Source organism: Anarrhichthys ocellatus, unplaced genomic scaffold (assembly GCF_004355925.1).
Source record: "Anarrhichthys ocellatus isolate YVR2014 unplaced genomic scaffold, GSC_Weel_1.0 scaffold6, whole genome shotgun sequence".
Classification (NCBI taxonomy): domain Eukaryota; kingdom Metazoa; phylum Chordata; class Actinopteri; order Perciformes; family Anarhichadidae; genus Anarrhichthys; species Anarrhichthys ocellatus.
In genome coordinates, this window is record NW_022280036.1 from 14,701,275 (window position 1) to 14,715,255 (window position 13,981).

The 13,981-nt window shown below is 39.8% G+C and overlaps 1 protein-coding gene across 2 annotated transcripts; it reads left to right on the forward strand.

Moving 5' to 3' along the window:
- The first annotated feature begins 2,783 nt into the window (after positions 1-2,783).
- On the forward strand, positions 2,784-7,759 carry psmd14 (proteasome 26S subunit, non-ATPase 14). 2 transcript variants are annotated; one of them, XM_031845984.1, is made up of 11 exons: positions 2,784-2,888; positions 3,646-3,701; positions 4,281-4,352; positions 4,460-4,579; positions 4,753-4,823; positions 5,024-5,174; positions 5,294-5,401; positions 5,566-5,640; positions 5,721-5,846; positions 6,492-6,554; positions 6,818-7,759. In XM_031845984.1, the coding sequence occupies exons 2-11, from the start codon at positions 3,654-3,656 to the stop codon at positions 6,914-6,916; spliced, it is 933 nt and encodes a 310-aa protein (XP_031701844.1). In that variant the 5' UTR covers positions 2,784-2,888; positions 3,646-3,653; the 3' UTR covers positions 6,917-7,759. The 2 variants fall into 2 exon arrangements, with proteins under 2 accessions (XP_031701844.1, XP_031701843.1); XM_031845983.1 differs by lacking the exon at positions 2,784-2,888 and having other exon boundaries at positions 2,908-3,701.
- Positions 7,760-13,981: the final 6,222 nt, after the last annotated feature.

Below are 13,981 nucleotides of genomic sequence, written 5' to 3' on the forward strand. Positions count from 1 at the left end.
TGGTTTTCCGTTGGTGCTTCAAAATAAGCTGTTCATCTTTCTAGATTTTTGATCTTCTAGATTTTTGATCTCCTGCGTTTGACCTCTGAGACCCTTTAGGTTCATCAGACACAGGCTTAAATAAAGCTTTTAGTTGTTGCACTCTGGTGGAGGAACAGCCCCTCTCATTACACCAGGTCCACCCCTTCAATAGAATCAATCAGAGGTCATTTCAGCCCAGCTCTTTTCTCTACCCACTGCCTGTGCTCAAGCCAGAGTCCTCATGTCTGTTTCTTAGTAATTCTTATCATATGTTGAGCCAGAGCTACCGCTGAGGTCATGTCTTCTGAATTTTTTCTGGGAATTGAGGGAGAGAACCAGGAGGAAGTTTTTGTTCTTCACGGCTTGATATACTTACATTTAAAGACAAAATAAAATAAAATAAAATAAAATAAAATAAAATGAAATGAAATGAAATGAAATGAAATGAAATGAAATAAAAATAAAATGACATGACATGACATGACATGACATTACATTAAATTACATTAAATAAAATAACCACGGACTTTGCATTACAGTGTTCGTGTCTAAACCACTATGAACTATTATTTTTTTAAAGTGAACCAATTGGTAGAGATGCAGCAGAGCCACTTCAATCTTATAGCTACACAGGCACACATGTGGCCCCAGAGATAACTATAGGTGCACATTTCCCTCTCAATATTTTATAATTAAAGTAATTTTATATTCACATATACAGTACACTGAAGTGCACAAAGCAATGCTTACCACTAGCAGTGATGCTGCTGGAGATTTATAAAGCAAAGCTGAATCCAAATCCCATCAGGGTGCAAGGAAGCTCTTAAAGCATCACATTTCTCTCCCTTATTTCCTCGGCTGGTAGGATTAAGGTGTCATGCTGGTGTCGTGTTACAAGCTACATGTGATGGTCTTTGAAAAGTCCAATCATTCCTATCTGAACAATCAGCTCCAATAATGTTTGTAGAGATGATTCCCTGTGCTTTTTGTTACCCTGTTTGGTAGTTATTGATTGGTTAACCCATTAGATCCAATATGTTGTTGCCCTTTTGGTGACATGGGACATTTCATACAGTATTTAAATGTAAATAAACTATATTTCACATATTAAAGCTGTATATTTCACATATTTTTGCATTGCACTTTTAACCTACTTTGTTTCAAATTAATTGAATAACCAATGGGTCAATTGATCTGAAGTCTGGCTCATTTATCCATCTATCCATTGTTTCTCTGACTAATTTTTCAGGAAGGCGTCTCCCTGTTTGGAGCAACAAAATGAATCGGTTTCAAAAACAACAGACATTAGATAAAAACTGAAGTCACTGAAATTAGAGACCATATAATAATGTATACCTTACTAATGTAGGTTTACTCAGTCTGTATCTTAAAGGCCATAGTAACTAGAGTTAAGCTCATTACAAGGAAGCACATCCTGGTTACGACCGCTGAGTGTAGTGAATTGTGTCGAGGTAGCAAGAGGTCCTGTGGGTGTGGTGAAGGAGGGACCGAGGAATGCGGATGATTATCTCCCTCTTCCTCATTCACTGAGGAATTAAGGAATTCCTGTTGATGACCTGTCTGGCCAGGCAGTGTGGTAACCAGTAACATGTCGGGTGAGATTGCACGAGTTGTCTGGCAGGATTGGGAGTTGTTGTCTGGCTGGAATACATGAAACCCAACAAAGGAGCTTTTTCAAAAGTCGAGTGATGTTGTGGTTTAGCTCAGAGTTTGTGACTCCTTAGGGAATAATGAAATGCTTGCATGTTGAAATATGAGAAACCACTCAAACTTCACAGCTATTTGCATTATTTTTAGTATTGAAATATAGATGCTGTATATTTCATCAGTGCTGTTTTTTTCTACGTTTAGTAAGTGCTAGAAGACGAAGTCAGGGTTTACGTTCAATTCAATTTGAAAATGTATTGCTTATTACTTCAAATGAAAGACTTAAATATCCCAATTACATGTAATGTTAGTTTTAAGTCTCCTGTCTTAGAAATAAAGTGATGCACCTATATAATTTCAAAATGCAAGCATGTTATATGTAGCAGATATATAATGTATATGTACAGTGTTAAAACATGTTTCAATCTTAATTCAGACATACTCTTAATAGCAGATACAATTATTAAATAATGTTTGATCGAAATTTGTAAATAAGCAGCCATAAACCCCAACAAAGAGAACAACCGAAAGAGAAACTCTGGATTTTGTCTTTTCCAGAAATATTGTATTTAGTTTTATCTACAATGTAAAAGCATTTTTTACTTATAAACCATCATTGATTTAAAATATTCCTAATGTTAAAATTTCTGATGTTTCACAGCTCAATGAAATTAAACTGTGCTTAAAAACTTACACATTTAAATCTCCTATTTGCAGATGAATGGAGAACATAGAATAAGGTGCCTAGACCAAGTATATACAATGTCAGAAAGTATTATAAAACAGATTTTATAATAATACATTTAGTAGGTCTACGTAGTTATTCATTCTTCTAATCAATTTAAAATATTATTTTTTAATTATGTAAGCTTATCAAATATATCATTTTTACATTTAAAAAAAGTACAAGCTGTATAATCAGTAATAAGAACATATTTATTATCAGTAGCAGTGGTAACAGTAGCAGCAGTGGCAGCAGAAGTGTAAAATGTACTGATTGTGGCGCACCCTTGTGTCTCGGTTGTGCAGGTGCAAAAAGTCTGGCGACAACAAAATACGTCATTTGTGCGACGGAAGCAGTTTTTCGAAAAAAAGAAAAGAAAAGACAATTCTGGCTGATTCATTGTAGCCAGTTGCACTGACTCGACTGATCTCCAGAAATACAGACTTTTCTAAACACCCGAAATATTTGACAGCAGGTAAGTGAACTTACAGCTTTAACACCTTCAGTGGCTTTCATAAAACACGGTGAGATATAATCAGCGTTCAGACTTTGTTGCTGTTTTGCTTGTGCGGGATGACAGAGGCTAAGCGTGAGCAAGCTAACAGCAAGCTAACGCCTTTAGTAACGTTGGATGTTGCTGTTAATGAACCGATCGGTTTAACGACACATGTATTATACATTCCCCTGTTGTTTTTTGTTACTTAAACACGATACTTCGATTAAAAAAATTAAATGCGTGGTTCAACTTTTTGTGATGTGTGTGCGTGATTATAGCTAAATTCGCTAACTGAAGCTAACTAGCGAGTTGGTGCTAACTTCAGTTTTATTTTGGATTTCTTTGGCTACTCAAATAACGTTACACCCGTATTGTCCTAAATTGAAGTCAACAACGTCGGGGCCAATATAAAAGACAGAAGACATAACACAAATAAAATAGAGACAATGTAACTCCCAATATACTAAGTCATAATTCCATCACTTTTTGATTTAACGTTGATTGAACGCTAGCTATTAAACCCAAACATGACCTAATGTCCTCCAGGTTTATACCCGCGGACATGCTTTGCTGTCTGATGGATGTTTCATGTATAAGTCCACGCCTTATGCCATTTGTATTTTTTGTTAGTGAACTTGTCCGAATTAATGAACTTTATAAAGGACTTACTATTAAATGTATCCCTCTAATGGTAAAGCTGTTTTTATAGTCACGCATCATTGTGTTTGCTCATCAGATCTCGCTATGGACCGGCTGCTGAGGCTCGGAGGTGGAATGCCAGGGCTTGGCCAGGTAACGCAAAGTTTGAAATGTCTGTAAATAAAGAACATAAACAAATGTTTCTTATGGTTCATAACAAAACTACAGGCAGAAATGAAAATCCCTCCCAGATTCACCCATTGTTAACCTAAACCAAACCATTTTCAACTTTTATAGCCAAACATAACCTCTAAACTTACATTTATCAATGCTTATTTGTCTAAAATTATTAGATTCAATTTTAAAAGTAGTTGGACTAAACTGGAAAGCATTTTGCCCGTAACACTGGTAAGATCCTTGATTGAATCAATGTGCCCAGTATTCCATACTTATTAATGATTTAAATTTCAACTTAATTGATTAATTATCAGGAATGAGACGGAGGTAACTTTGCTTGAGTCCCAACGCAGTGTCACATCTTGACACACACACACCTCATATCAAGCCCAGAGTCTCAAAATAGTTTACCACAGGATTAAAGGATACAAAGTCATGATCCATGATATATTTCATGCATTCGAGTTCTAAACAATAGTTGAATTGTGGTGATTGATCTGCGTAACTACTGTATTAGAAAGGCTTGAACTGATGAGCTCTGCTTTGACTCCTCAGGGCCCCCCGACAGATGCACCTGCTGTGGACACAGCAGAGCAGGTTTACATCTCCTCTCTGGCCCTGCTCAAGGTAAACAAACATCATATGCACTAAACATTTTAGAGTGGTTATCTTCATATTTGCATTTAAAATAAATACGTCTGTGACTTATCTCTCTTTCTTGTATCTGCTCTTAGATGTTGAAGCACGGGCGCGCTGGTGTACCAATGGAGGTCATGGGATTGATGTTGGGAGAATTTGTTGATGACTACACAGTGCGAGTGATTGATGTGTTTGCCATGCCCCAGTCAGGAACAGTATGTATTTACCCTAATACCAAGATTATGCTCCCTATAACATAATTGATAAAGCTAATTTATCCTTGTTGTGATGTGTAGTAAATGCCTCGTATATATATGCTGATTTCAACAATTTTACAAGGAAGTATATATTGCTAATTCTTACTGAATGAACATTTTCTACCTCACAGGGTGTGAGTGTTGAAGCAGTGGACCCTGTGTTCCAGGCCAAGATGTTGGACATGCTGAAGCAGACCGGCAGGTAAAACTTACAGGTGTAATATTTAGGAAAAAAAACACGGTCACTGTTCGCCTACATTGTAGCGTAATTCCGGGAATGAGAAAGTTCCTTAAAACCTCACTTTGATGTTGAGATAAAACCATTTCTAGGTAATATCGAGATTTATTTTTGGGGCTACCCTCTAAACATGTGTGCCGTCTTTCTCAAATGTTGCTCATCAGACCAGAGATGGTGGTGGGGTGGTACCACAGTCACCCTGGTTTCGGCTGTTGGTTGTCTGGCGTGGACATCAACACACAGCAGAGCTTCGAGGCCCTGTCAGAGCGAGCCGTCGCGGTGGTGGTTGATCCTATTCAGAGCGTCAAAGGAAAGGTAAAGATGAATACCTGCTGCAGAAGAACCGTGTTACTCAGTAGCTTGCATTTTGGATGCGCTATACAACATTTTAGAAATGACTTACTGGTTTCATGTGCGGCCTCTGTCTCCTCCAGGTTGTTATTGATGCCTTCCGATTGATCAATGCCAACATGATGGTGTTGGGTCATGAACCAAGACAAACCACATCCAACCTGGGTCATCTCAACAAGCCCTCAATCCAGGTAACACATTGTACACAGCGCCATCACCGCTGTTCAAAGATCCAAAAAGGATCAAATCGCAATGAAGTAGTAGTAGTAGTTATAATTTTGGTTACTTTCTCTCAGCTGCTGATTATGCACGTTATGACTTCATATGTTTAATGTTAGGTTTCTCATGTTTTCAGGCTCTGATTCATGGTCTGAACAGACACTACTACTCCATCACCATCAATTACAGGAAAAACGAGCTGGAGCAGAAGGTTTGAGAATTCTCTTATCACAGATTTGTTTTCATTGATTTTATTGATGGAACTTATAAATACCACTCATTGTTCTTCAGATGCTGTTGAACCTGCACAAGAAGAGCTGGATGGAGGGCCTGACCCTGCAGGACTACAGCGTGCACTGCAAACTCAACGAGACCATCGTCAAGGAAATGCTGGAGCTGGCTAAGAACTACAATAAGGTGCACCTTCTGGACCTCGTCCAGTAATCTGAAACATTTTATTCATATTACTAGAAGGCTCACATGTTTATAGTACATTTGAGCTCTTTATTATGTCGAGGTAGCTGGCAAATATTTTTCCTGTCGGGCAGTGTTTCCTCCGTGTTATGAGTCATGAGGATTTTAATATTAGTAGCATCTCCTCCACCACATAACCATCTACAAACTTGTTAATTTCATCTGAAAGCTGTTGCTGTTTCGGAGCCGTGGCTCCCACCAGTGTTGTGGAGCTGTGCTGCTTAACGTTATCCCCCAGGCACAATTTTGCATTTCACTGGGATATTCTTGTAACAGATTACTTATTTGAAAATGTAACTAAATAACTGATTACTTGAATTGCAAACTAAAGTGTCACGTTACTCGTTCCAACAAAAACATAATCAGTCTTTAAAAACTCAAACTTAATACAGAGATTGAGTGATTTTGTTGGTTACACGCATGCTGCAGCTCCCTTATACAAGATTCTGAGGGTGTTGCGATGCCTCAAAATGATATACAGTATTTCTGCAGAGCAAAAACTACAAAAAGCATTACAAATGTATATGCATGGCATGCTCCTGGTGTGCTCCTCCGCATTATTAAGACACTGTCGTGTTTCCACCCCAGGCTGTTGAAGAGGAGGACAAAATGACCCCGGAGCAGCTGGCAATCAAGAATGTTGGAAAACAGGTAACAAAAACTCTTTTTTTTGGTAATATGACAAAAATCGAGGTGTGTTTGTTGATTACAGTTAAATAGGTCATTGAACGTGCGTCGGGTTGTGCAGACATGTTGGTACAAGCAGAGACTTTATGAAAGCAGAGATCGAGTTACTTTGTCATTTAAGTTTCCTGAAGTTTGTTGAAACCAAATATTTGGCAAAAAAGAAACCCCATCATCACAAAGCACGTCTCATTGTTGGCGTTTGTCTTAATATTCTGTCCTTCTTGCAGGATCCCAAGAGGCACTTGGAGGAGCACGTAGACGTTTTAATGACATCCAACATCGTTCAGTGCCTAGCTGCCATGTTGGATACCGTAGTTTTCCAGTGACGGGACTGTGTGCATAACTGTTAATACTGCAACCTTTCTTTTTCCTTTTATATAAAATAAATGTATGTATAAAAAAAGACTTCGGCGTGGGTGGTACCTTATTTTACTATCCAAGCAGAATGTTGTTTAATTCTGTCAGTGCACATAACCTTTTCTGTTTGAAACTAAATATTGTATTTCTACATTCTGTATTTTATTTTTCTCCTTTTTATATTTTAGACAAATGCATCATTAACCGATATTAGTTTTTTTTGTGTTTAGTGTTTTTGTGTTTAATCTGGACACAATTCTTCATTTAATTTGGTTTAACTTGGTTCTGAGTGAACCATGCAGGAAACCGTTTTAAACGGTGGAATAGAAGGCTGCATCAGTATCTCATCATATTGATATATTGCTGCAATACCCGTCGTACACACTAGATGGTGCAAGAGTTGCAGGTTACATGGACAAAAAGTAGAAGTAGTCGTCAAGATGGAATACATCAAATCACCGTAACCTTCTCGTTCTCAAACAGGCTTGTTCGTTTCATTTGAAGGTGATGTCACTTGGAAGTATTTATACAACGTTTCAGTCCGGAGATACAACTTTATAAACAAAAGACTTTTGGGGATTATTTAACAGTTTTGTGGTCTATCAGTTGGCCAGTTATACTTCAGTGGAAAATAACACTCACCCCTTTGCTAAAACCATGAACAACAACCTTCCACTGTAAACTGTTATTGCTCGACTTTGAAAGGACCGTTTGATGCTTATTCCTAAACTGTCTGTGTCTTAGAAAGTTGGGATTCCTTCCCCTTTATTTGGAACAAAGTTATTTCTAAGGAACAGGATGATGAGGGATGATAACCTGTTAGGAAAACAAAAAGCCAAGATCAGCATGGTTGACTTATTTCCTTTTTTTTCAGTGAAGTTGGCGTTAGTTTGACTGTAATGTACAGCAGACGGACGTCAAAGCTTTGATGTATATTAAAGTAGAAAGTAGGATGGCGAAGACATTAATTTGACGCATACTATATATTATCCTTTATTCTGGGTTTTGGTCTGAACCTGAAGTGCTGCACAAATGTTAAAAACCACCTGGGTGAACATGCTTTGAAGGAGATACCAGCCTCCAAAGAAGCAATTGCAGATGAGCAACAACAGTTAAGCAAGTGTTTTCTTGCGAGAGGAGTCTTGTTCTCGTAGTGGGAGCTGAGCCCAACAGCCAACATCTTTCTTATTTTACAGTTTGAAGGAAAAAAAAAAAAAGTCTCCATAATGAGTTCACAAAATGTGAGCCAGAGATGCAGCTCGTATTGCAGTAACTCCAGCGGCACCAGAGAACATGGAGCATATGGTCTATCTCCACCCTTCCCAGTATAAACTAACTGGACAGAGATTTACGACAGATGTGGCCCCCGGCCATTAAATAGACCTGAAGGGTCTTCAGATTACATCATCTTTTAGAATCTGTCCACCCCATACAGATGGAAATTGGCTTTCTCTTTGAGCACATTCTGAAAAATGTGAAAATGTAGGGTTGTGAAATGAAACACCTTTCCTAAGGCCATGTGGGAATGACAAAGTGGGGCCCTCCATAGTCCATAACGTAGATTTATAACCGAAAAGTTGAGAAATCATTTTTCATAAAAGGTGAAATTCCAAGATATACTATGTATGCTACAGCTGACCAGGTTGTATTAAAGTAGGTGTAAGTAAAGTTTGGTAAAGTAACCAAACGTGTTGTATACGTGTGGAGCCAATAGAAAAGTTTATGCGACACTAAAATGTATCTGAAGCTATATTTGTTGGGCTCAATGTGTAAGTTACAGTGCTGATGTCCTTGCAGTGAAGGTAGATAAAAAGGCAACATCGCATTGTTTCATATACAGCAATGGATGTTTTAGAGCTTACCTCCAAAAACCAGGAAGCTCTGGAAGGCCATGTAAAGCATTTCTGTTTGGACACAGAATGGTTTGTGCACTCGCGTGTCACCTTCCATTGTGTGTTTAAAGTGTTGAATCATCATGGAAGTATTTTCATTGCTGGCCGGTTGGAATCATGGAGACATTTTCAGACACGGTCTATACTGTTGGAAATGTCAGGAGATGTCTCACTGAGATTACAGGCTCAAATGAAAGCAGCATGCCTCCTGCATAGAAGCTGCACGGGACAGCAGCAACAACACAATGTTATCGGTCCGAGGCTGTGACAAGAGACTTCCCCTCAGAAAACACACAAGTCTAAACCAGCTTTTTTGTGTGTGCTGGGTCTCTTTCTGAAAGCAGGATAAGATACGCCTCCACTATGCTTTCTTCTCCTTACATGAGTCTGGAAGTTTGCTGCCACTCTATGGTTGTGAGTGCAAATATAGCCAGCTGATACTTTGACTGGAGACTCACTAATGCTTAAATCGTGGTCTTTCCTCCACCTGTACAAATATACCAGTTTCTTCTCCTGTTCATTGTATGGAGGTCCAAAGGAAAACAAATTCATCTCATGCTCCTTCGTAACACTCATTTTGGAAAGGAGTGTTTTGCTCCGTGCTTTCCTCTCGTGGTGAACCGCTTCCAAGCAGATGAGTTAAAGGGGGAGGCTGTAAACAAGAGAGGGGCTTTAATAAACGGCGATGCTGTTTGGTGTGGTTTAAGAGGACAGATCACTCCCATGAGGCCACGGCCAAGTACACAGCCCTCTGCCCCGCCTCAGTGGACGGGAGCCAGAGGATGACGGAGTTGAGAGGCTTATATTTTAAGTGCTTGTTCTCACAAATGAGCAGTCAGCAGTGTTAGAAAATGTGTGTTTGTGCTTGAAAGTCTGATTGTTGTGAAATGAGGCGAGGAGGCACAGTGGGCTTTCAAACAAAGCCTCATGAGGTTCAAAGTTCATTCTTGACATTGGAATCTTGACTTTGGAAACAGCTGTTGACAAAACAATCTACCTTCACGGTCCATGTATTAGCTGTTCTGGAGCTTTCGATCATATCACTGGATCTTCACCAGCAGCAGATCATGGTGTTTTTTGTAGTCGGTTGGCCTTTCCACCACTTTGGTCCGGACTGAAATATCTCGGCGACTAATGGATTGTTTGCCATGACATGTTTTGGACATTTAAGTTACTCAGAGGATGACTCTTACTGTCCTCGGTGATCCCCTGACTTTTCCTCTAGCGCCACCATGAGGTTATATTGCAAAGTGAAACGTATCAGTGACGGATGAATGGATTGTTATCACATTTGGTGCACACATTCATGCCCCTTCAGGACAAATTGTAACCATGGTTATCCTCTGACTTTTCATCACCATCGGGTAATTCTTAAAAAATGTGTCCAATACTTTGTTTCATGAGCTTGCAAAACCGAAAACATTGCCATCAGTCTCAGCTGTACTTTGTGTTTTCTGTTAATTAGCAAATGTTTGCATTCTAACATATCTGAACAAAGATGGCAAACATGTTTAACATCGCCACGTTAGTGTTGTCACCGTGAGCATGTTAGCATTTAAGTACAGGCCACAGAGCTGCTAACCTGGCTGTAAACTCTGTTTTGTTAAATCAACATGGATGAGAGGTATTTAAAATGCTCAGAAAAAAAGCACGGGAATGTGAACCTCTACATTTCCATGACAGATGGCAAACTACCTGGTAAAGAATATCATTTTATATGATTGAAAGCTCCAGAACAGCTGATAAACTGAACTTCAGGCAAGATTGTTTTGTGACCTTCTCTCTTTGTTCGACACACTGATTTGGGTGGAGGGAGTCTGCATACTGGGCTGCATACGTGAGAACGTGTGAGCATTTCTGCTGGTTCATCATTGCACATGTATGTGGATTTTTACATGTGTTTATGGTGAACTCCGCACATCTGGAGGAGCATCTCTTAGGGGTGATAAACAATCGATCCAGATCAGATTTCTCACCGTCTGCATGGAGCACTTTCTCCATCCCAACTGTATTTCACCTTTCCTCGGTGCCCATTAAATGTAACCAAGCAAAGTTAATGTGGACTGTTTGGGCATATTAGTGTAGCGCAATCTGCCAGACAGCTGTGTTATATCATCTGAGAGTTTGACTCCCCTCTTGTGCACCCTTTCCCATCAGTCAGAGTGCCCTTAACCTGCAGGATCTTCACTCTCCTAACACATCTGTTCAGCCACAGAATAAACAGATATGCACTCTCTGCTTTAGTTCAGCATGTTGCTGGAGGACGGTTCATATTTGCAGTGTTTTCTGGAAAATACTAACATTATACAACATGTGAAAAATGGTGCCTGCTACTGTAGGAGGGGGCATGACATCTGGGATATGTGGAATGTGGACTGTATTTGTACACAGCTCTGAACCAAACTCAGAACCAGATAGAGGACTGGGTTCATAGTTTTAACAATCATTATTCGTCTGCAGAACTAGCCAGCCACATAAAACGAAACACGTTTATGAAAGCATAAATGAATGGCAGAGATGACAAAGTAGTCATGCTGCCTCTAGCATGCCAGTACAACCACTGTTCCACGTCAGGAACATTTGTGATTTGACTGTATTTTGCTCCTTAAAAGGGGTGAATGGAAGCATGTGGATAAAATGGAGCCCTGTTACCAGGCAGAATTTATTATAAAGTATAGGTATGGCAGCAAGTGTGGAACAAATGAAAAGGAAGGTGTGTGTGGTCATGTGAAAAGGTTAAATACACATCACCAAGAAAAACATACATTTATATGAAAACGGTGCATCTAGGTGCTACACATTCCCTGGAGCTAATAAAGTAGTCCCTTGTTCCTTTTCCTCAATCAAGTTATGGGAGCCGCTGCTCTGTATTTAGCAAAGCAGAGAAAAAGGGAGTAAAAGTCACAGCACAGAAAGGATTCATAGATGCATTCTGTTCTCCGGACTCAAAGCTGGCCGCGGCCTCTGTCCTGCCAAAAAAGCAAACACAGTGCGTGATTGTTCTGTTTAATCATCTGTGTGTGCATCTGCACTAGTCGTCCGATTTGAGGACTAATATTGGACTTGAGCCAGTAAATCCGGTCCAGCATATTTAATAATTCATACAATTGGTGTCTCTGCAGCTGTATCAGTGAGATTCTTTATGTTTTCTGAGCAAATGTTGCTATTGCTTTTCAGATCCCTTGTTTTCTTCCGACTTGCGTGTTGAAAGATTGATAAAGGTATTAGAAGTGGTCGGAGGTGAATCAGGCTCTACAGACGTTAGTTTGATGCAGCAGTGTGGATGGGGAACTCTTTGTCCTCTGGATTGTGTCAAACTGTGTTAAATTGCTGATTCCTGGGAAAAGGAAACACTGACTAACACTCCATTTGTTTTCAGTCATGTGCTAAGGAGCTCTGGCTCTGCAGGGAAGGCCAGTGGCCAAAATTCAAAGCTGTGGCCCAAAGGGGAGTCTACCGACGTACCATTTCTTATAATTATGTGAAGTCATCTCTCATATTTGCCCTCTTTGTCCATGTTATGCAAGAAAGCCATATGCTTCCAATCCGCGGGAGAATGTCGAGAGGAAATAAGCACAAGAATTTACGAGAACGTCTTATCTTCCTCGGCCCAGATAAACATATCGGGGAACAGCCTGCCCCCCTGAGTGTTTGTTTGAAGGTGACTTGAGATATTGGGAAGACGAATGATGGAAGGGAAGAATGTGATAGTGAACCAGTAAACAAGCGCTGTCTGTGGCTGTCCATGTAATTTAAGCATCGGTGGTGATTCATTTCTTAATGTTTTTATCACTAAGCAAGAATTTTTTAGAGGCAGAGAAGATTTATCACAATAAATGAGCTCACTTTGTCCCCCCAGAGAGTTGTTGTTTTGTGCTTTGTGGTGTGTGTCCTTGTGTGGGGCATCAACACACTGTTTTGCCCCGCAGCCTTTAACCCGTGATCGTGGTCAGTAACAGCAGTAACGTGACATGGTGTTGTGATGTTACTCGTTGCCCGGGACTAAATTTCCACTCTTCCCTGTAATTGTACCCAGTGGTCTTGGGAATGATGATGTCACTGTCCACAGAGTTTCCACCACAGCAGAGGGCCTGCGGAGGTGAAGCGAGTGGGTGTGTGGATGTTTGCGACGTCCAGTCAGACCGGCTGCGTTTGCACAAGGAAGAGGTCTGTGTTGAACGCAACCACAAAAGAGAGGTGCTGTTTTCATTGGCCGGGTCTTTAGGGACTCACCGTCTGGGTCGATGTTGTTTAAGTCAATAATGAACTCTGCTCCTGTACATGCACTCTAGACAGTTAGCCGCTTTCCATTTCATATTCACTCTTCATTCCTGAATTTATGGTTACATAAAACATCAGACTTCTCGGAGTGGCAGTGATTTGGGAAGCATAGCAAATAATTATTTTTTTTTATTTGGTATTACACGCATGAAGTTTATTATTCCATAATTCAGCTGGCTTCCCCAGAGTTAAAATATTCTGGGGAAGCCTAAACATTTTGGAAAAATATTTGTGGGAGGTGAAGTCAAACAGTTGGTCGGATTTGTCTTCTCCTCTTTCCTGTGGTGCAGACAGTTGGAAAAGTGAAGCTAAATGTCAGCACAGATTGTTTTATTAACCAAATATTTCTACCAAATATGGTCGTTGTGGAGTCTGGGTCACTGGTTAATAAGTTGGATGAAGGCAAACATAAGTTGATTTGATCATTTTGAGGGAAAAACAGGGTTAGAAAAAGTTAAAGAACTATGAAATCATACGAGAGAGAGAGAGAGATAACTGCTTGCTCTGAGTAAATTATTTTCAGAAGTTTTACTTCCTAATTTTATCCATTTTCACAATGTTTCCTAATTTATTAGGCAATGCGACCTCTCCTCAGAGACCTCACCTTAGAAATGTCCAACTTCTCAGAACTGTCAGAACTTCCTCTTTGGCTCGAAGACACTCACCACTGACCGAATCATCTCCACAACAAACATACATTTTCACAATGCCTCTCCATGTCTTTTTCGCATGTTCAGCAGAAGTCATATTGAGATTGTACTGTATATGCTTCAAATACTTCTGCTTCTAAAGGTCTTTTAATCCACTTCTGCAATGTTTAGTTTAACTACAGTTGAAACTGATGTACAGTACCCACACAGT

What these genes read in the sequence shown, in the direction of transcription:
- psmd14 (XM_031845983.1), top strand. Translation starts at nt 3,585, where the DNA reads ATGTATCCCTCTAATGGTAAAGCTGTTTTTATAGTCACGCATCATTGT. An exon ending in GAATGCCAGGGCTTGGCCAG is followed by an intron (nt 3,702 to 4,280) that starts GTAACGCAAAGT and finishes TTGACTCCTCAG; the next exon opens with GGCCCCCCGACAGATGCACC. An exon ending in CCATGCCCCAGTCAGGAACA is followed by an intron (nt 4,580 to 4,752) that starts GTATGTATTTAC and finishes TCTACCTCACAG; the next exon opens with GGTGTGAGTGTTGAAGCAGT.